General features: G+C 39.1%; 1 protein-coding gene across 1 annotated transcript in view; it reads left to right on the plus strand.

Moving 5' to 3' along the window:
• Positions 1–14,867: 14,867 nt before the first annotated feature.
• The window catches only part of ACADM (acyl-CoA dehydrogenase medium chain), a 32,735-nt gene continuing 25,121 nt past the window's right edge, over positions 14,868–22,481 (plus strand). The window contains exons 1-5 of the mRNA XM_014849492.3: positions 14,868–15,840; positions 18,330–18,417; positions 20,974–21,071; positions 21,187–21,256; positions 21,904–22,004. Of these exons, the coding sequence (XP_014704978.1) occupies positions 15,811–15,840; positions 18,330–18,417; positions 20,974–21,071; positions 21,187–21,256; positions 21,904–22,004 (387 nt within the window). The 5' untranslated portion in view covers positions 14,868–15,810. The remainder of the gene's footprint in view (positions 15,841–18,329; positions 18,418–20,973; positions 21,072–21,186; positions 21,257–21,903; positions 22,005–22,481) is intronic.

A 22,481-nucleotide genomic window follows, 5' to 3' on the forward strand; every position in this document is an offset into this window, starting at 1 on the left:
AGCAAGCCCAACTCATATATGGGTACAAAAATTGCTAAACATTATTATCGGCAACCTTAAGCCCCAACCATAAGCCACTCTTAACTGAGCTTAGCCTCAAGGGAGTGAGATCATCCTCTGTCAGTGAACTAGAGTAATTGGTGCAGAGATCTGGGCCTGTAAAGAAGAACCACAGAAGAGACCAGCTTTATCTGCTGAATTTTGCTGGAGTAGCATTCAACAGTTACAGTGTGTAGGAATAAGGTAAGAAAATGTCAATGTGACATTAAAACAAATTAGAGTTCACATAAAAACACTGTAGAAATCTTCACTGATAGTGTTACTAAACACAAACACAAGTTTGTTTACCCATCACACAAGAGGGGTCAAAAATTAAAAATTGGAACACCAGGCTTATGGCAAGGAAAGGGCCTTTTATTTTCAAAAGGCACCCAGATGAGAGGGTGGGAGCTAAAACTCAGATCCACCTCCTCGAAGAGGAAAAGGTAGGTGTTTTTATCTGGGGTTTTAGGTAGGGGAGGGGGAGCATGTGGTCTTGGAGGTCGGTGCCTCCCCACCAGCCTACCTTTCTGTGAGGCTGCTTGCAGGGAGGGGGATGGTATTTGAATCACTCAGGATGTGCCAGATTATACTGCAGTAAACAACATTTCCAAAATTTTAGTGGCTTTAGATAATAAAGGTTTATTTCTCACTTAGGATACAGTTGGGTGAGGAACTCTGCTTCACATCTCCTTACTCCAGGACCTAGGTTAATGGAGCCTCCGAAATCTGTAATGCTGTTTCTGTGGCAGTGTGGTACACTGGCTCTTAAAGACTTCAGCCCAAATGAGACATGTCATTTCTCTCATTTCATTGGCCAAAGCAAGAGACAAAGTCATATGGCCACTCATCAAAGAGGTAAAACGTACAATTGTACCATATGCCCAAATGAAGAGAACAAGAATATTTGTGAAAGGATCTTATGGCTGCCACAATAGAAGAAAGGTGATTAATAAAGGATAGGAAGTGTTACATCAAGTTATAAGCTGGAATGAGAAATTGCTGATGATGCAGGGACCGGAACATGAAAAAAGCTAGACAAATATCTAAGGTTAGAGTCATCAAATCGGTGCCAACAATCCAGTGGGCCAAGAGGTAGAAGATGATGTTGACTCTCTTAGACTCAGAACGTAAATGTTAGAATCAAAGAGTTATAGTCTTTTATTGTGGTCAAGAGTGTCCAGGTTTCTGAATATCAGAGATAAAAAAGTAGTTAGGGCTTTGGGAGTGATGGAAATATTCCATCTCTTTATTGGGATGCTGTATGCTTTGTCAAAACTCATGGAAATGGTGAGTTTTATTGAATATAAGTTATATCTCAAAAGAGTTGTTTTTTTTAAAGCAGGAAGAGAATTTGTTGAAAATCTTGTTTTTGTGACAAAGGCTACTCTACACACTTAAATACATATATCTTAATTAAACCCCTCAAGAATCCAACAAGTTTATAGACTCTAAGGTTCAGAAGTTTAAATAATTTGTCCAAGAAGACATGATTAGAAGGTATAAGAGCCAGGACATCAACACAGGTATGATTGATTCCCAAGCTGGTGCATAAAGTTAATCAAGGAAAATAGAAAAGCCACACAGATCCAGGATACAAAAAGTCAATTGGCTTGAGGCTATGACTTAGGAAGTTGGTTTGGTAAAATAAGTTTAAGCTAAATACAGAAGGATATTTAGCTTCTGGTGCCTCTTTTTGGGTGTGGATCTACTTTTGTGTGCAGGAGGCAAATAAAATAGAACAGTGATTCTGAGACCCCTTTGATAATCTCCTGAAAGTCAGGGACCAACTACCAGAAAAATGAACATGTGTACACATAAACCTGCCCATGATTTCAGAAATTCATGAACCCCTAAAGGCCAATCACAGAGGAATCCGTGGACGAGAGTATATACTCTAATCTGAATGAAATAGTGACAGAAGCTCTAGGTATGGTGAGTTATTTCAAACCATCAAAAAAAGAATTCCTGGGGCTGGCCCGGTGGCACAGTGGTTAAGGTTGTGTGGTCTGTTCTGGTGGCCCAGTGTTCATGGGTTTGGATCCCGGGCACGGACTTACACACTGCTGATCAAGTCATGCTGTGGTGGCATTCCACATACAAAATAGAGGAAGACTGGAACAGATGCTACCTCAGGGCCAATCTTCCTCACCAAAAATAAAATGAATAAATAAATAAATAGATAGATAAAATTCCTTTAAAAAATTCCTGCTTAAACTAAGTTATAAGTCTGGTAATTTTTTTCTAAAACATCAAATATTTTTGTTCCTTTCAGTTGGCAACAGGCCATATGGGAGCAGCAATTTAGATATATCTCCTTCCATCCCCAAGACAGGGTCAGCAATCCAAAACCAACTTCAAGTTAGTGTGACAAACTCAGGGTTATTTAGGCTGAAGTCAGTGGCCAAAAATTTGGAATCAATGGGAAAATTTAAGACCCTTAGTCAGTCGTCAATTTGATAGATATTCTTGGTATTTATGAAGATGTACAGACATCTTCTCAGATGTCTGCTCAAGTAAAGGGTAAAGAGGAAAAAAGAGAAATTAACCTTTGGGGGAAGGGACTACTAGAAGCTTGGTAGGTGTTATGGACTGGATGTTTGCATATTCTCAAAATTCTCAAAATTTGTATGTTAAAGTCCTAACCCTAAATGTGTTGCTGTTTGGAGGTGGGGCCTTTGGGATATAATTAGATTTAGATGAAGTCATGGAGACCCTCATAATGGGATTAGTATCCTTATAAGGAAAGACTCTCTCCCTGCCCATTGAGAAAAGGTCATTTGAGGATGTAACAAGAAGGTGGTCATCTGCAAGTGAGGAACTTCACCAGAATCCAACCATGCTGGCACCCTGATCTCAGACTTCCCAGCCCCAGAACTGTGAGAAAATAAATGTCTGTTGTTCAAGTCACTCAGTTTGTGGTATTTTATTACAGCAGCCCAAGTTAAAACAACAGGGCTTTCATAGTTCACAGCCATCTAATTGGGCATTAGGGCCGGTCTCTAGTCTTTTCAGGGAACTAAAACACTGAGGGAACGGTCGGACACTAGGATCCAAGCAAAACTGAGAAATTAAGCTCCGGGGACAGAGGAAGACATGTTAGATAAGAATTCTATCCATTCACGATGAAGCAATTAGGAGGCTATACTTCAGTGCTAACCTCTAGACACTCAGAGCAAAGGTACGGATTAGGGCAGCAGATTATTTTTAGACTCCACTATCAGGAGGAGAGATAACTCCAAATATATATCTAGGCTTTGTTCTCTCTAATTCATGGCCTAGGCAAGATTGAATCAGATGCATGGCAGATATCTTAAGGGTAGCTGCGGCAGAGCTCAAGGAAGTAGGGGATAATAAAGACCATTCAGAAAAAAAAAAAAAAAAACCCAAGCAGAATGCTATACAAAATGTAAATCACCAGTGTGGCTATGTAATCCATATATCCAACATGAAGACATACTGAAGAATCTGGAAATGCATTCCTCAGAGAGGATGACAGAAGGCATACGGTACATTCATTGTTCAGACGTCTCTGAAGGTCAAGTGCCACACTTGTTCAGTATCAGACCTATCTACTGTGCATGAACTTAACCACTCAGCCCTGGGGCCTGCCCCAATGTATTTTTTATATGCTGCTGAATTTAGTTTGCTTGTCCATAATAATGATACTCTTTTCTTTTCTTTTTTTTTTTTTAAAGATTTTATTTTTCCTTTTTCTCCCCAAAGCCCCCCGGTACATAGTTGTGTATTTTCAGCTGTGGGTCCCTCTAGTTGTGGCATGTGATGCCACCTCTGATGAGCAATGCCGTGTCGGAACCCAGGATTCAAACCGGTGAAACCCCAGGCCACTGAAGTGGAGCGCAGGAACTTAACCACTTGACCACGGGCCCGGCACTGATACTCTTTTCTTGAGTTATCCTTGTCTAGTTTTAGCACCAAGGTAATATTACCTTAATAAAAATAGCTCGCTTTTTCCATTCTCTGAAATAGTTTGTATACAATAGAAATTACCTGTCTCTTGAAAGAATATACCTATATCTGGAGCTGGCATCTGAAAGCAATGTGATTGGAGGGTGGTTAATAGTTTATTCAGGTTACTCTTTCTTTCTTCTGAATACAATTTTGATAATTTACATATTTCTAGAAAAATATCTGTTTTGTCTGTTTCTATAAAACTTTTCATCCATTCTCTGATTCTTTAAAATCTAACTAAATCTATAGTTATCCCTTTTATTATTTCTAACACCATACATTTTCTCATCTTTTCCTCAGTCTTGCTAGAGGTATATTCATTTTATTAAAGAATCAGTTTTTGATTTTGTTGATTTTATTACTTGTTTTCTTCTACGTTAATTTCTGCTCTTATTTCTACAAGTCCTTTTATTTCATTTGGATTTATTTTGTTCTTTGTCTAGCTTTTTGAATTGAATGCTTCACTTATTCTTGGTCATCTAAAAAATGTTTTGTGTTTTTGAGGAAGATTAGCCCTGAGCTAACATCTGCTGCCAATCCTCTTCTTTTTGCTGAGGAAGCCTGGCCCTGAGCTAACATCCATGCCCATCTTCCTCTACTTTATATGTGGGACACCAGCCAAAGCATGGCGTGCCAAGTGGTGCCATGTCCGTATCCGGGATCCGAACCAACGAACCCCGGGCTGCCGAAGCAGAACATTCGCACTTAACTGCTGCGCCACTGGGCCGGCCCCAAAAATGTTTTTAAGTAGTAAATTTTCCCCTAACTTAGCCCATGGATTTTAATATGTGATCCATTATTAAAGAGTTCAAATATTTTTCTTGATTTCCCCTTATGAGTTATTTGAGTCCATTTTTAAGTTTCCAAATACATGGAAACTTATCAGAGAATATAGCATTAGTTCAAAGAAATTTGTTGAGGTTTCTCTTTTGACCTTGAATACAATTATTGCAAATATTCCTGTGCACTTTAATACAAAAATTTGTTTTCTCTGTTATGCACAAATGTGTGTATGATTGCACATGCTAATTTTGTTGTCAATCTATATTATTAATGATTTTCTGATTGAGTTACTAATTTCTGATGGTGGTATGTTAAAATTTCCCAATGAGATTGCAGATTTGTCAGTTTTTCAATATAACTATTATTTTGCTCTTTTTGGGCCCATGCTCTGTTGCTAAGTACATACAAGTATTTTCCATGTCTTTATTTTCATTCTTTCTGTATGATTTTTGTCTTCTGCATGTCTCTTGTAACACATATGATAATCTTTCAGCAGGTAATTTTATGATTAGTGATAGATTTATTTAATTTCTGTCCTATTACCTTTGTGTCCTGTTTACCATTTTTTTTTCTCCTTTTTTCCTTCCTCCTCCTTTCAATTAGATGGATAAAATTTTCTGTTTCCTTTTCTTTCCAACTGCTAGTTTGGTGTCCACAGCACATAGCACATGTAGAACATTTCTGGTGATTGGCAACCATATAAGCCTCTCACTATATCTCAGTTCCAGCTTTTCTGGGCCATGACTGGCTATATCTTTATAGTGCCTCCTGGGATCCCCTAAAGTAAATTTCATGTTTGCTACCAATTCTATATGTTCAGGTAGACTCTTCCAGACATACCTTCAAATTTTGGTGAGAATCTGTCCAGTCTTTTTCACACCAGATTGTAACAGAAAACTGATCACATTTTAAATATGTATACTATAGAAAATTATGTATATAATAATGAAACTATTTTAAACATAGTTAACAACAAAATAATAAAAGGTCCTTTCTGCTTTGACAAGAGATTTTCACATATTGAGGTATGGGGCAGCTATTCTGGTTCAAAACTTTTATTTTGGCCTGACTTATGACCTATCAAATATACATCGTACATCTGCTTTAACCATTAAAGAATGCACTAAACTTCTCAAAGTAAAAGAATGCGTTCTTCTAAGATAGAATGTATACTTCCTCTCCTATGCCCACCAGCATAGGTAACACCCATACTAGTACTTCTGAAAATAAGTCCCCTTTCCTAGACATCAGGGTCACATTGACATGCTAATTTGAAACTGACTACCTCTTTGAAACTTTGATTAATATTTATCATGAGCATGTTTAATGTATGTTCTTTGTTCTAAAAAGGTATAAAATTGTACTGAAAACCATGCTTCTCTGGTACGCTTTCTTCCTTTGCAGAAACTGCCCTCCTGAGTTATAATCTTCAGCTTGGCTCAAGTAAAAACTCACCTTCCCTCTCTTACCTATAGAATGGTTATTGGTTATTTTGCATCCACAGCTTTAACTTGATAATATTTTCTTCTATGATTTCATTATGAAAACCCTATCCTCTTGCCATTGATTTGAAACCTGAAATGTCCTCGGCATAAAGGGTTTCCAAATATATAACCTGGAGAACAGAAGGGAAATATCAAAAGAAAGATAGCACTCCAGTGGAAAAATATCAAAAGGTTGCATAGATTAATAGACACGGAAGACCAACATAACCATTATCCAAACATGCAAATTAAAACAAGCTATAAATTTGCATCTATTAATTTGTCAAAGACTAAAAATAAGTAAGGTCGGGAAGAAATTGCTATTGATTAAATTTGGTAACTTGTATTTGACATGTGATTGGTGCATAGTAATTATTTAATAGATGTTTGCTATTAGTACTGTTAATAATATTATTTTTGTTGTTTGACGAGACTAGTGGGAATGTAAACTGGTAAAACATTACTAGGTGTTATACGAAAATTCTTAAAAATGTTTATTCCCTTTGACCCAGAAAGTACATGAACTTCAGGAATGTGCCAAGAAAATAATTCAACAGGTGCATAGTGATGGAAGCTTAAAGATGGTTATTACACCACTGCGTATAAAAGTGACAACATTAATCTACATGTCCAACAATATGAAATTGAAAAATTAAACTATGATATTTAATATATAGATTATAGAAACACTAAAAATGGTGACAATTACAAATTCATATGTGTTGAGGATCAAGGCTGCCCCAGGGAGGGAAGTCCGAGGTGTCCTGCCCTACATACAGATCTATACCATCCTCTGGGAAGCTTAGGACATCCTGACTTGATCTGATCTGATTCCTATTCAAAGACTCCCATGGCAGGTTTCTTTTCCTAAGGCTGGATTGGGATCCTACCCTATTGCTCCTGACTTCATTCCAACTGGGACTCCAGTTCAAGGAAAGTACCAAACTCTAACCTTTGGTTGACTATGGGAACCCCTTTTTGGGGGCATGCCTCCAGAATGCAATTGGGTAGAATGTCCCCCAGACCGGCGGAAAGTTCTTCACTGTTTTTCTCTGTTCTTCTTTTACCTCTGGGACCATTCACCAGGCATCTATTAGGGCCAGGCATAATAGGGAAGGTATACAAGGGATGCAATGCAGGGGGACATCCCCATCACTCCTTGCTATAGGAACCCCACAGGAGAAGCAATGGGTAGGATGTTGCCCTAGGCTCAGGGGGGATTTTCAAGGTAATGGACCCTTTTATTTCATCTCTCTTAAAGTTATAGTAGCCATTTGGGGCTCCTTTTGAGTTTTGCAACTGAGAAACAAAGAAATCTTTAAAGTGTCAAAGGCTACACCCCTGGGAGCCCCACCTATGGTTTCCAGGCTTGAACATCCAGGCAACCCTAAGTAAGTCACTTGGCAGTTGACTCGTTGAGTATTTTAGTCACCTGCTGAGTTGGTTGTGCAGACAGGAGACCTGTGATTCATTCTGCAAATTGTCCTGCTGGGATTGTGTGTCCCAGCCTGGGAACTGTTGTGTGACCCTTATCTTGATAACCCTCAGGAAGAGGCAATGTAGGTGAGGCCTGATCTCTTCTTCTCATTTCTTTGTCTCATTTCTCACCTCCCCTGTTGTCGCCAAGTCAAGATTAAGTTCAAGCTGGACTTGAGCAGAACCTGGACCTTCTGTAAAATCAAAAACTTGAAAACCTTTTGCCAGGGACTTAACTCCCAACCCTGGTGCTGGGAGCCCCAGGCCCTCGCCCAGTCCAGGCCTTTGCCTCCTGCTTCCCTGGCTCACCTTGTCCTGGCTCTGGCACTAAGAGCCCCAGATGAGTGGGACTTCAGTAAATCTTATAATCATATCGACACTCACAGTCAGGCTCTGCACCCTTTCTTCAGCTGTAGTCAGTTAGACATGGGCTTTATCACCATGGGGAACACCCCAAGCATCCCCGGAGACTCACCCCTCGGGTGCCTTTTAACTAATTAGAAACACTTTTAACTGGATGGATTATGCCCCAGAAACTCCATCTTGGAGAAAACTTGAGGGGTTTCTCTGTGCCTTTATGATGTAGTTGGACAGGTAGATCAACCTATAATGTCATTTGAATTACAACCCAATTTCTGAGAAATCAAGAGCAACTGTCCTTGGACAACCCTTGTAAGACTGGAAAAGTAGCTCTAGAGGTGGTTCAGGTTCTACCGATTTCCCTTACCTCAGTGAGCTTTCAAATCCTCTGGGGACTATCTAGCCTATCACTAATTCCTAAAACTGAGGAAAAATAAAAGGGGAAAAAGGAAACAATGACATAAGAGCATGCTTGCCAAAAATCTAGCATCTTGAGCATCTTCTCTACAAATATTAGTAAAAAGGCTCAAAACAAAATTTGGATTCATAACTGGTGAGTTTTGGCAGTAATTTTTTTTTTTTGAGGAAGATTAGCCCTGAGCTAACATCTGCTGCCAATCCTCCTCTTTTTGCTGAGGAAGACTGGCCCTGAGCTAACATCCATGCCCATCTTCCTCTACTTTATATGTGGGATGCCTACCACAGCATGGCTTGCCAAGCAGTTCCATGTCTGCACCTGGGATCCGAATCGGCGAACCCTGGGCTGCTGAAGTGGAACATGCTCATTTAACTGCTGTGCCACCGGGCTGGCCCCTGGTAGTAATTTTAAAACAATAGTTGTGGAGATTCTGTGTATGTGTGTCTATATGTATGTTATATGTGTGTGGTACTTTACCTGTAGATGGTATGGCCAAAATCAAGAGCTCTGTTTAATTGGCTTAAAGTAAGCACTTACATAAATTTTAAATGTAATAGAAATTAACCCAATGTCTTTCAAGTTAACATGATGTGAATTAACCTTTGGTAAATGAAAGTTTAAGTTTGTTTGATTGAAATAGTCTTGTCCTTAGAGTTGTTGGTATTTGGATACGATGCAGGCATGCAGCCTGGGTTTACTAGTCAAATAAGCCCATGTTGTCTGTTAGAAACTCATCAGCAAAATAATAACTTTAAGTGATAGCTAATTTTGTGTAATATCTCATGAGGTTTTTGTGGGTAATCTGAACATAATTGTTGGAAACAAATGATTTAAATAGACAAAAATGGGTAAGAGTTTGAGGGACCAACAATTGTTTTATGGTCTGTATACTTGGGGAAAAAACAGCTTCCAAATTCTTTTTGGCAACAATCTTGAGTTTTGCCAAGACAGGTTAAATGATAAACATCTGTTGAGTATCTGGGTCAATTTTGGAAAGGATGGAACACTGAAACATTATTGCTAAATGTATCTAAGTTATCTGCTTTTGGCTTCTTATTGTAGAAAGGTTAAAAGATGTTTGGGTCTATTAGTAAACATGCCCGTGTTTTATTACTGTGAAGTAACATGTTCCTAGAAATTATAAAAAGTGTTTAGAGCACTGATATAAAAGGTGGTTCATAATTGCTTAGTTTTTTAGTTTTTACAGGGAGTGTTAAGGTTTAAAAATTCTAATTAATATATGTAATTAAAGCAACTGAAATTAATAAGGAAAACAGCTCTGTATTCAAGGAAAGTAAAAATGTGTGTTTTCAGTAAAGAGGGTATAAATAATGGAAGTATTTTTGTTTGTTGGGTTAAGAAAGATAAATTTGTCCTAAAGTACTAGAAGGGAAGAAAGCAAGTATGGGACAAATTCTGAATGTAAAAAGTAAAGTTGTAGAAGGTTTGTGAAAGAGAAATTTAGAAAGGAGTTTTATGCCTGGTCAAGTTGGCTAAGATTAAAGCAAATCCAATTAAGTAAACGAGTTTTAATGTTAAAAATAAGCTGGTGCAGAACTTAAAATTTGGTTTTCTCTCAAAGGATAATTTTCTTGAACTTTTGGCCTGCTCTAAGTCTACCTAAAAGACAGAAAATCTGTTTTCCTAAAATAATTTCCTATGTGCAGGAGGACTGAGCTCTCTCTTAATGTTTTTTGACTGTTTTAACCACTCTTGACTGTTTCTGTTGCCACTTTGGATAGATATCTGAGCATTGTTTCATAGTGAGCGTTGTTTCCTATTTGAAAAAGTGTTTTAAAATCTTTTGATATTTTCGACAAGTTTCTCCCTCAAAAAAATATTCAAGTCCTGAATAAAGGCCTTCTTTTGGCCTGGAAGAAGTAAGAGGATTTCTCTGAGGATTTTCAGAGGGCCCCTGAGACTTCTCAAAGCAATTTGCTCTCTCTTCCTATAAGGAGGAAAATACTAAATTAATAAGGCTTATTTGGTCTATTAAATTACTTGGGAAGCATTGTCAAATAAGTAATGATAAACTTCCTTAGGTGGTATTATGTGAGTGAATGCTATTGACATAAATGTTTTAAATTATATAACATTCCTAAAATTCTGATCTGTCCTCGTTGTCAGCCATAATTTTAGTTATCTGGAAGTGTTGTATGTCACGGAAGTAGCCAGGTTTCTTTGTCAAGTGCCCTTTTGAGTTTTTTGTCATTTGCAGATAGTTGCTGTTTTACTCTGATGCTTTGTGCTTTTGCAAAATATATTTCATCTTCAGAGAAATTCAGGAAAAGGACTCTGGTGCTTACTCTAGAGCATGGGTTCCTAATAAACTTTCAGATTGTAAAACTGAACTGGGTAAGAAATTACAGAATTCTAACAAAGAAACTGATGACCTCATAAAACTGCTAACAGAAGATTAAGATCAAGAATCAATTATACAGGACAGTAAGAACTGATGAGGATGATGATTTTTTGTGGCTTTTGTTTGAAATATTGTTGAATCTTTATTTTGTTTTGTTTTCTCAGATTTAAGGAAATATCTTCCTCGTTTCTCTTATGCTAACTCTGATTTCTAGCAATTTGGTGAAATTATACTTTTGTGAGCAGAACTCAAACATTTATCTTTTTCTCCCTACCTCATCCCTCCAGAATTTGGAAACTCAGTGAGTGAGTGAGTATGGTTATTTTGCAATTTAGTTATTTGCACAAATTCAATAAGAATTTCTTTTCCTTATAACAGCATACATTGGTTATATTACCAAGGCTTTGACTGGAATGTCATATTTGAGAGAAACATCCAAGCTCAGATATGACAAGACAGCTTTTCAGGAACAAAGATGGGACTTTCTGGAATAAAGTCACTTGGAAATAGTTGCCTGGTACCTTGTTTACAGAGATTCCAGCAATCTTATCCTGTAAGTAATGAAGTTCATTTATCTGGCAGGTAGGGGAAGGGGAGAATGTGACCTTGGGGGCTAAAGTTCTAAGAATCCTCTGCACAGACGTGACTGTCTGTTCTACATGCACATGGTGGATTTTCAGTCTTTGATGTCTAAAGTTTACAATCAGTCATTTCGACTTTCCAATGTTCCTGCAAGATGCTTAGTCAGGCAGGTGGCTGTCAGCAAGTTCCTCCTATCAGCATCTTCCTGCTGTTCTACAAGGCAAACAGAAACTTTGGGTGTTTCCCACGTTAACCTTGTGGGTACAAGGCACAGGGAAAAACTTCCCTAATCCAGGGAAATTTTAACTCCTTCATCTTCAGTTTCATGGTCACCTTGGAAGCTTGCTGAGATCCAGGGTTAACAAAGGTGAGTTTAGCACAGGCAAAGTGACTAAGAACAAGGAAGACAGTGGAAGATAATGGAACGTAGGAGACAGAGGTCTGTAAGAGAGAAAACCTCACCATAAGGATTAGTTCCTGGGATGTAAGCCAAATAGCTACACCTAGTGCTTAAAGTGGGATCAACAATTTTTAAGTATGACCTTTGCTCTAAAAACAGAAGTGTCACTGGATGAGAAACTGGTTTTTCATTGCCAAGGTTGACAAAGACTTAAGCACGCCCAGGGGCAAAGGAATGGAAAAAAAAATCAGGTACCAAAAAGGTTAATGTTGTTTTGCACCAAACATGATGGCTTCTTATTACAACTCTATCAACATTTTTTCTGATTTAACTGACAGAGCAAAAAATACAGATGCTACTGTAGGGGAGGAAGAACCATTCCTCTACCCTCCAGGTCCTTCTGGCTGGTCTAAGAATTAAATTGACATGATTCAGAATAACAGGAGAAAATCAAACAAAGTTTAATAACATGTACACATGGGAGAAACCCAGGAAAACTGAGTAACCCTTCAAAATGGCCAAAGACACTACGTTAAATACTACCTTCAGCTAAAGACAAGAGGATGTTTGGGGGTAGTGGTTTGGGACTTGAAAGGGAAGTAAGGTAATTCACATGGAGATAGGAAAGCAAACATTTGGTAAATAAACGTTCACCAAGCCTTGCAGAGGCAGTGGGACATGGGGAGGGCTAGGTTCCTTCCTGTCTACCACACCTGCTTTATTTTATTATAGCTATCTTACAGTATTAGTTCCTTCCTGAAACAGGCCTTCTATCTTAAATTCTTTTAGGCAGTTAGTGGGAAGGACAAAGTTTCTTTCTGAGTCTTTCATTCTTAAAAATAATCAGGCCGAAGAGACACATTTGGGACGGCAAGTTCTGATCTCCCACACTACCAAGTCTTAACTATGGTCATAATTCTTAATAATTTCAATATCCACAGAGACGATCCTTCCATTAAGCCGGGCTCTCAATTCTTTGACTTTCTTTCTTACAATAACCTTGTCCTCTGCTTTGCTTCAACTACTTACTCCCATGATGATACCCTAGAGCTCATCCTTACTATAACTGCACCTCCTTCACTTGACTACTACCTTCTATCTTTTCAGTTCCTTCTCTAAATATTCTAGTTTCACTAATTTCTCAGACTCACTAGGCATGCCAATGAATTGCACCAACCATCTCTGCACTGCCCCTCACTCCCTCACATCGTCATTCACAGGAAGTTTAAGGAAAGAGGAAATAAGTCTACACTTACAAAATAATTTTTCACTCTTTCCTCGAATTTCCAACATTTCCTCACTCTCTGCTGATAATCTGACTTCCTATTTGAGAAACAGATCAGAAGAAAACCTCCAACTATGTACTCCCTCCATCACATCTACCAAATAATTGGCATCTGAGGTCATATACTCCTACTTTCCTACCTGTGTGAGGATCTTCTCCCCAGGGATGTATGCATACATACAAAAGTTTTCATTTAATTCCAAAGGAATCTCAGATCTACCTTAAGGTGATTCAGGGGCCTCAGGTTAAGAATCACTAGCCTAAAGAATGGCCTGTCATTTATTTCATACTCCTATGAGTTAGGGGGAGGTGGCAAGGAATGAAGGAACACTGGGGAGATATTTGAATTTCTTCACCTAAAAATGTAGTAAAAGTTTGGTGGAACAGTGCGCAATTAATAAAAAGGTATCTTTTAAGAGTTGATTCCATGTCTACCATGGGGCAAAACTTAGGAGAAAGATTGTTTGACATGATGCCAAATATCGTCCTACAGATTACTTGATCGTAAAAGGAAAGATACACTTTTACCATAGAAAGAACTGCCTGTCTCCACCTTAATCATAACATCAAATTCATCATTACTAACAGTGGGCCAACCCTGAAATTATACACAATGTGACACAACATGAATTACACAGTAGGACGTATAAAGTATCCTTGCCAAACAGGTTTAACCTGAACTACTCCAGCCTTTAGTAACTTGCAGTTTATAGAAAACACAAGGTCGAGAAGCAAAAATAAATACAATCAGACAACTCAGAACTAGGACATTATTCAGGACAACTGGCTTCGTTTGTTAAAGAAAAAAAAGCAAAGTTATGATAGGGGAGGAAGGTAAAGTGATTAGATTAAAAGTTTTAGATTAAAAGAGACTAAAGTTAAAACTCAACTACGATAGACAATCATTGATAGGATCCTGGTTCAAAAACAAATTACACGCAAACGGCATTTTGGAGACTGAGGAAATCTAAATATCGGCTGAATATTAAACGATATTAGAGAATAATTGTTAATTTCTTAGGTGTGATACAGGTTTTGTGGCTATGTTAAGACTGTCCTCGAAGGAGATGTACAGCTAAAGTATTTAGAGGTGAAGAGTCCTAAAGTCTGGCAACTTACGGTTGTCACAAAACAACCAAATACACACACCCGTATGTGCACACATGTATAAATAAAACAAATATGACCAATATTATCACTTTTTTTAGGTGATGGGCATGTGTGTGATTTGTACTTTTTGTTCATCTTTTCTGCGTTTAAAATGTTCAGAACAAGAAACTGAAAAAAAGACACGCATAGCCAAATCCTCTCCATCTTTAAGAGTCCATTTTGTGCTTTCCCTACCTCTTTGAAGGCTTTCTGGCTCACTCCAGAACAAACTTGAGTCCTCGTTTTCCAAATTTCCCTGGTACTTGTACTTTGAATTTAGCACTTAACATTCTTTTACCCAGTCTGAAAAAATACACTATAAATTCCTAGAGGACAAAGTGGAAGGTTCTTGTGGGGGGGGGGTCCAATAACAGGATATAGAAATTAAACAGCTAAATCAGAATGAGATTATGGGCCACCTTTACTGGGCAAAAGTGATTACACAAGTTAGTAGCAAGATTTAGGGGTGAGTGACGAGGGCCAAAACTAAGACGGCAACAATAAAAATGAAAAGTGCTGGGAATTATGAAAAACATGCACACTCCTGGCTTGCATTTAGGCTTTTATTAGCTTTCACAAATACATATCCAAACCAGGACAGCTTTAAAAATTCTCCAATTTTGTAACCTCACAGCTATCATCTCCGAACTCAGGCACTAACTGGAAGGGAGGGTGTCTTTAAGGAGACTTCTTCAGGCAGACATTCACTTCCAACATTCACTCGCTCAGCCAGGAGCTTTAGATAGGCTCCTCTGGCACCCTTATTTCCAAGGACCCACTCCTCATCCACGCACGTGCACAGTAATAATCTTCGAGAATATTCCAAAGGATGGAATTTACCTAAGTGATTAAATTCCCGTTTAAGTTCTCTGAAGCACAGAACATCCTTTCGCTTTAGGTCCAGCGTTTGAGAGTAAAGTGTACTTTGAATCCTTACAGCAGAAACGATTAGGGCTTGACCGTGCTCGCCGGGTGAAGGTCAACGCAGACGGCCGGAAAGGCGTCTTCCCGCCCGGCCTGGGCCGGAGCCCACACTCTGCCCCAGATTCCCCGCCCTCCCCCTCCCGCCGCGCCGCCGCCCGGAGGCCCCGGGGGTCCCTCTCCGCACCGCTGTGGGCCTCGGCTTCCCCGGAGGGCGCGGCGTCTGAACTCAGAAGACCAGAGGGAAGCGAAGCCTGTTTGGGGACCACCCTCGGGACCAGTGGGGCTCCAGGGGCGCTTCAGAACCGCTCCCAAGGTCGCCCGGACAGCGCTGGCGAGGTCACCGAGTGCTGGGGTCGCTAAACCGCAAACACCACCCCTCGGCCCCTCCCCCTCCCTGCGTGCCCCTTCCTCCGGCCGTGACCACGCCCTCCCAGGGCCCCGCCCACACCCGCGCGGGGGTCCAGCCCAGGATGTGGGCGGGGCCAGATGCGTCCCCTTCGCCCGGCGCCGGCCGAGCTGCGCAGTTTCAGGGCTGTCCCGCGGGCTGGAGAGTGAGGAGCCGCGGCGGCAGTCAACATGGCAGCCGTGTTGAGGCGAAGCTGCGGGGTGAGGGCAAAGGCAGGGTCGGTGGGCTGCGGGGAGCACGGAAGTTGTGGTGTTGGCCGAGTGTGGGGGTGGGGGGCCCAGCGGGGGACGCCGTGCTGGGGAAGAGCCGCCTCGCCCGGCGCCGTCCGCCTCTGCGCCCCTCGCCGAGCTCGCGCCTCCTCGCCTCCCTGCGGGCTCCGGGGCATCCCCGGCTTTCTCTGTCCATCTTCCTTCCTGCTGCCGCTCCCTGTAGCGGCGGCGCCCACTTTTCAGAATAACCTTTTTCTGTCTCTGGCCCGGGAACCCTCTAAAAATTTCCCCCAGGAATCCCACTCTGTCCGAAGTGCAGCCGTCTCTGAATTGGGCAGGATCTCAGAACCACCGTCCTGTTTTTGCTAAACTGGCATAGTATCTCTTCGAGAAAACTCTCTATACCGGCTCTCGGTCCTCAGCCCAAGAAGGAAGTCATAAAGTAGATGTCGTTCTGTAATTAATTGTGCGGGATTCAGATAGTCCGATCTTGGGTGCTTCCGAAGTCACGGGATAGGAAAATGGAGCAGGTGCACTTCGGGATACTTAATATGTTGAATGCGCTTTTGGTTTTGTAATTCGGAGGAGGACGCTCAACGTTGCGTAAGTTAAAAAAAAGTAAAAGAAAAATCTACCGCAGAGTTTTCCTTGACGCTTGTCTCTGTGTTCTAGTGTTGTGACTTAGAGATTCTAAGTTATCTGTCACTAGATGTATTTTGCTATCTTAAATATTATTGATATATTCAAAACTGCCATTTAAATGTCACTTATAATTAATAAAGTTATGTCCTTGATCAGAAAAGTAGTAGTTTTAGAATTCAGTATAATTCTAATATATTGTTGCCCAGTATTTGTCATTGCTATACAAGTTAATGGGCTCTGAAGGCAGAAATTGGGGGATTTTAAAAATGATTTTTAACTTTGACACCAGAAAAAAAGAGGTTTCTTAATTTCTCTAAGGAAGGATATAGGTAAACCCCATTCAGAAAATTTATGCCTCTGTGTTTCTTCTTTGACACTCCCATAAAACTAAGACTCTTATGTTCCTAGGAAATATGCAAAAGTGTTTAATTATAGTTGTGCTGTTATTGCAGAGTTGATGCTTAATTAAAGTTGCTGTCTTTTGGAGATTTGGAATTTCATTGTTCTGGGCAGAGAACTCAAAGTAATAAAGCCAATTTTTATAGGGCATTATGTTTTCAAGACATTATCTTATGTTAATCATCTCAACAAACTGTGTAGTAAGATTAGCCCCATTTTCCAGATTTGAAAAGAAGCTACAATAAGTTTGTAACTAGTCCAAGTTCTTAAAAGTAGTTGCGGGGTCAAGACTCAAATTCAGCAATTCTAACTCCAAATAATGTACTATTTCTATCTTCTATGTCTACTGAGCCTCCTCTCTAAATGGCTAACATTTCTACCTAATTAATGGGTTGATGGGCATTATTCCCTGGCTGTAGCTACCTTTGTACTTTGTTTTACGTAACACGTTTTCCTGTAAAGTCACATGTAAACTGACATTTAAAAATCATTTTAAGTCCACTAATTCCCTATTTAAAGTCTCTCAGCAGACCATTTTACCTGTTTTGTGAGGTCTGGTTTTTGTGCAGTGGTCTCTAAACACACATTTAGAAGGAGTCAAGTTTTTGGCTTGATTTTTGTGTGATGTTTTTCTTCCCTATAGAACCTGATAACCAACTCGGAGACTTAAATTGAAAGAGCAGTATAGCAAGGTGGTTGATGCGTGGGCTCTTGAGAGAAGTTAGAATCCTGGTTCTACTTCCTAATAGAGTGACCTTGGCCAGTTTTCCTTGAACTTACTTTCTTTTCAGTACCTAGTTGTATATTCTAGTTGTAGGTTCTTCTATTCTGCTGTGTGGGAAGCTGCCTCAGCATGGCCTGATGAGCCGTCCATGACCGCACCCAGGATCTGAACCATAGATACCCTGGGCTGCCTAAGCGGAGCGCATGTACTTTTTTTTTTTGAGGAAGATTAGCCCTGAGCTAACATCTGCCGCCAATCCTCTTCTTTTTGCTGAGGAAGACTGGCCCTGAGCTAACATCCATGCCCATCTTCCTCTACTTTATATGTGGGACACCTGCCACAGCGTGGCTTGACAAGTGGTGCATAGGCCCGCACCCGGGATCTGAACCAGCAAACCCGGAAGCGGAACATGCAAACTTAACTGCTGCACCACTGGGCCGGCCCCTAGGAGTGTGTGAACTTAACCACTCAGCCACGGGGCCAGCCCCTCATTGCTTTTTAAAAAAAAAAAACATTATGATCGGTGTTCAAATATCTGTTGCTTATTTAACATAGAAATTAAATTATATTTGAAGGCACTTAAGAAATGACTTTTAAAACTATGCTCTTGAGCATGGTCAAACAAGCTGCTATACTCACTTGTAATTGTCAGCATTCTCTTATTTGATTGATGTTTAATTTATCAAATTTACTTTAATAAAATTGTTCTTTCCAGGTCCTGAGAAGTATTTCTCGTTTTGAATGGAGATTACAACATACAAAAGCTGCCCCACAACGTGAACCAGGATTGGGATTTAATTTTGGTATATGTTTTGTTCTGTCTTTTCACTTTAAACCTATATTTGTTATATATATGCGCTTCTGTATATGTATTTGTCTGGAATATGTTTATAAGCAAACTTAGTAATGTCTGCCAATGAGTAGAACAAGTCACTCTCCACAGATTTCTCGCAGTTAGTCACACCCATTCTTCCTGATCTCATTTTCTTCTTCTCATTTTCTAGTACCCTACGCACAGATCTGTGTTAGTGGCACACATATATATTCCTGCCCTTTTTCCTAAATACGTTGGCCAAAATAATTAACAGATTTACTGATACATATGAATAGTCTTCACCTTAGAAATTTGAATGCAACAAACTCTTAAGTACATCTTAGATACACAATTCTAGGTGCCTGCTAATAAGCCAAAGCCTGTTTTGGCCTTAATATATCTGCACTGCCGTTTGGGTGTTACTAGGTGTAGTTCTCAGTCCTAGGACCAGGGAGCTGGAGGGTGTTGGAGGGAAAAGGAGTAAGATTTTCCTTCCCTTTTCCCTTCTAAAATGAAGACCCTGGGGGAAAAATTTGAAATAATAATCCCTATCTTTGGCATCCTTTGCCTCCTAACGTGCTTCTTGCCTCAAAATTATTACCTTTTGTCTACTTAAAAACTCAGTTCTCAGTTTCTCAGTTCGCTTCTTCTCAGAAAAATACTTAAAAGGCGGCGGAGATAATTAACTCACACCCAGGTATAAATGACAATCTCAAAGCCCTCTAGGGTTATCGTCTTTGTTTTTTATTTTACCTTTTAAGATGGTTAGCTTCTTTATGAAGTTTTTTTAATAGAATTAAATGAAAATTTTCAACCCATGTGAGGATAGCAGTTTGGAGCACTGGATCTTTTTCCTTCCTTACTGAGATATTAGCATTGGTTTGGTACGATTACTGTCCACTTTCAGTTTGTCACATACAGATCCATACTCAGTGCTCAGAGACCAGCAGGAGAAATCTGGTGGTTCCTGAGTGACAGAGGATGAGATAATGTAAGCGCTTAGGAGGAGATTGTGAAGCTCAAGTAAAGGAATAGGGGTAACATCTGTGACAGTTGCATCTGCTTTTTTATTATAAAATGGGGGTAATATTTATAATATAAGATTTATTTGAAGGTTAAATTATATGGTGTATGTAAAGTCTATAGTACACAGTTACTGGATCAAAGTAAGTTCTCAGTAAATAATACATAATAGATCCCTACCTTCTCTACCATTTACCTACCCACAACCTTGATATGGACTCTCTCAATTTTAGAAGTAAAGTTGCGATGTACAGAACACTGGACTGGAACTCTAAGTATACCTTTACAACTAATTCATTGTGAAACTATAGGGCTATCATTTCCTCAAGCTGGGCTTTAGTTTCCTTATCTATAAAATGAAAAATTTGGTCTTTAGGCTATTCGATTAAACATCAAAATCCTAATGTCTTTTATATTTATTCTCACATCCCTATACAAATGATTACTATAGTCTTAAACATTCTCGCACTTTCTTAACCTCTGTGCTTTGGCTCTCATTGTTGCCCAAAATACCCTATACGTCTTTTAAATTTTACCTATCCTTTGATATTGAATGCAACCACATTAAAACCCTATGATAGGGGCCAGCCCTGTGGCCTGATGTTTAAATTCAGTGCACTCTGCTTTAGGGGCCTGGGTTTGGTTCCCTGGCTCAGACCTACACCACTTGTTGGTGGCCATGCTATGGCAGCAACCCACACATAAAATACAGGAAGATTGGCACAGATGTTAGCTCAGAGCTAATCTTCCTCAGCAAAAAAAAAAAAAAAAGAAGAAGAAAAAGAAAACAACCCTATGATAGTGTGGATTTGAAAAAAGTCAATAGTGATTGACTCCTGCCCTCAGTCCAGCCACCATATTGATTTTGTTAATTTTATAATACAACCCTATATCTTATGTAATTGAATTGTTTGGACACCACTTAGTATAGCATTACAGCAGAGTTTTATGTTGTTACTCCCTTTTGGGAAACCTTCCCACCACTTTTACCAATTGCTTTGTGCTAATTTATCAATTTAAATTATCTTGAGTTTAAAGGAGTAAAATTGAAGTTATGGTATTGATATTCTTATATGATATTTTGGAACAAATTATTGGTTTTTATGGTTTATGGTCACTGAGTGTGTTTCATCTCCCTAGTTGGATTGATTCCTAAGATCAGGGCATGTCTTATACATTAGTTTCATTTCAGTATTAGTAAACATTTGATAACTCTGCTTAGGAACTAGTAATAAGTAAAAAAATTTTTTTCCTCACCAATCGGAAGAGAAAAACTCAGGTTTATATCTATTACTCATTTATGAAAGCTAGAAATCTTACCTATCTCCTTTGGTGTTTGTAATTACATAGATTTATTTACATTGTACAGTTAAATCTTGATGAGTACAAAAGCATAGTAGTCTTTGACTTTCTGGTTAATCAAAGGTTGAAGTCTTCATTATAAATTTCCAGATTCTGATTTCCTAGGACTTTTTCCCTCAACTCATTGTCCTATTGATGTTTCCTAATAACTTTCCCTTAGAGTTCACTGAACAGCAGAAAGAATTTCAAGCTACTGCTCGTAAATTTGCCAGGGAGGAAATAGTGCCAGTTGCTGCAGAATATGATAAAACTGGCGAGGTAGGTATATACTCTTTAAAGAGAGAAAAATCTTTTACATTTTTTGTAAGATTGTATAATGAAACTGTCTAGATTTTAAATGTGACTGGCTTTCTTCATCTTTTTTTTCTTTTAGTACCCTGTACCCTTAATTAAAAGAGCCTGGGAACTTGGTTTAATGAATACACACATTCCAGAGAGTTGTGGTAAACTTTCTTCCCATTTTTAATCCTAGAATGCGTATGAACAAGAAAAAAATGTAGAACTCTACTCATTCTTTCAAATATTTGTTGCCATGATATGGCTTGCTACCTTTGTCTCCTTGTTCAGACTTCAGCATTTTCCTGCATTTAGAAGCCTTGTACTCAATGCTTAAATGCATTTTTCCTTGTTTATAGCTGATTCCAACCTTAACTTGATCCTACACCTTGGTAACTTCTCTATCTAGAGTTGATCAATTTGTTGCATTTTAATTTTACCTTGGATTTTACGTTTTATTGAGGCCTTTTTTTTCCCTACAAGATTGTCATTCCTTTCCTCAGGTTAAAGGGTCTAAGTTTTTGCAGAGTTAAATCGAGTTTTTACAAAATCAAGTTGAAACAGGAAGATAGGTCCAGGTTAAAAATAGTAAGATAATTTTTTGAAATTTTTAAAACTTATTTTAGAGGGGTATAATTTGTTACTGTGCTAGCCAGAACACTTTGTTAGTTTCTTGTGGTACAGATACTGTATTTGAAAATTTGCTTTTGAAACCAATTAGGTCATATTGGAAGTAATTACAATAGTTCACCTTTATTTCTCTTGAGAAGCATTGCATATTATAATGGGCTCTGAAAACATTTTGACACTGTAGGAGGTCTTGGACTTGGAACTTTTGATGCCTGTTTAATTACTGAAGAATTGGCTTATGGATGTACAGGGGTTCAGACTGCTATTGAAGCAAATTCTCTGGGGGTAAGTTACCTATAGAAAATTAATCGCCTAACTGAGCTGTTGTTAATGAGACAGTTCTTGCTAGGTTAGGTTAGTTGGTGGAACACAGCGTTCTTTAAAAAGGGACACAAGATTCTGTAGCGAAGCCTGGAGTCACTTATTTCAAGAGTTGATCTTTCTGGCCCTGTTGTCTGCAGTACTTGGAGTCCTAGCTGTCCTTGTGGGAAAACTGTATATTTTGGTGCTACTTCAATGGCAGTTCTTAGGTAACAATGGCAAGGCCAAAAACCAGCATTCAGGAGAAGGATTAGGGTGGCTTGCTGCCACTGCTGGCAGAGCTGAAATTTAGTGAGCGATTCTGAGGAGGCCTGGTCATAGATAATTATCCTAATTTATCCTACGTTTAGTTCTTCAGTTTTGTATTTTGCTACAGTAGATTTTTACATAATACAGATAAATAACTTTATTTTATGTACGTGGATTAAAAGATTTATTTTC

Source organism: Equus asinus, chromosome 16 (genome assembly GCF_041296235.1).
Source record: "Equus asinus isolate D_3611 breed Donkey chromosome 16, EquAss-T2T_v2, whole genome shotgun sequence".
Classification (NCBI taxonomy): domain Eukaryota; kingdom Metazoa; phylum Chordata; class Mammalia; order Perissodactyla; family Equidae; genus Equus; species Equus asinus.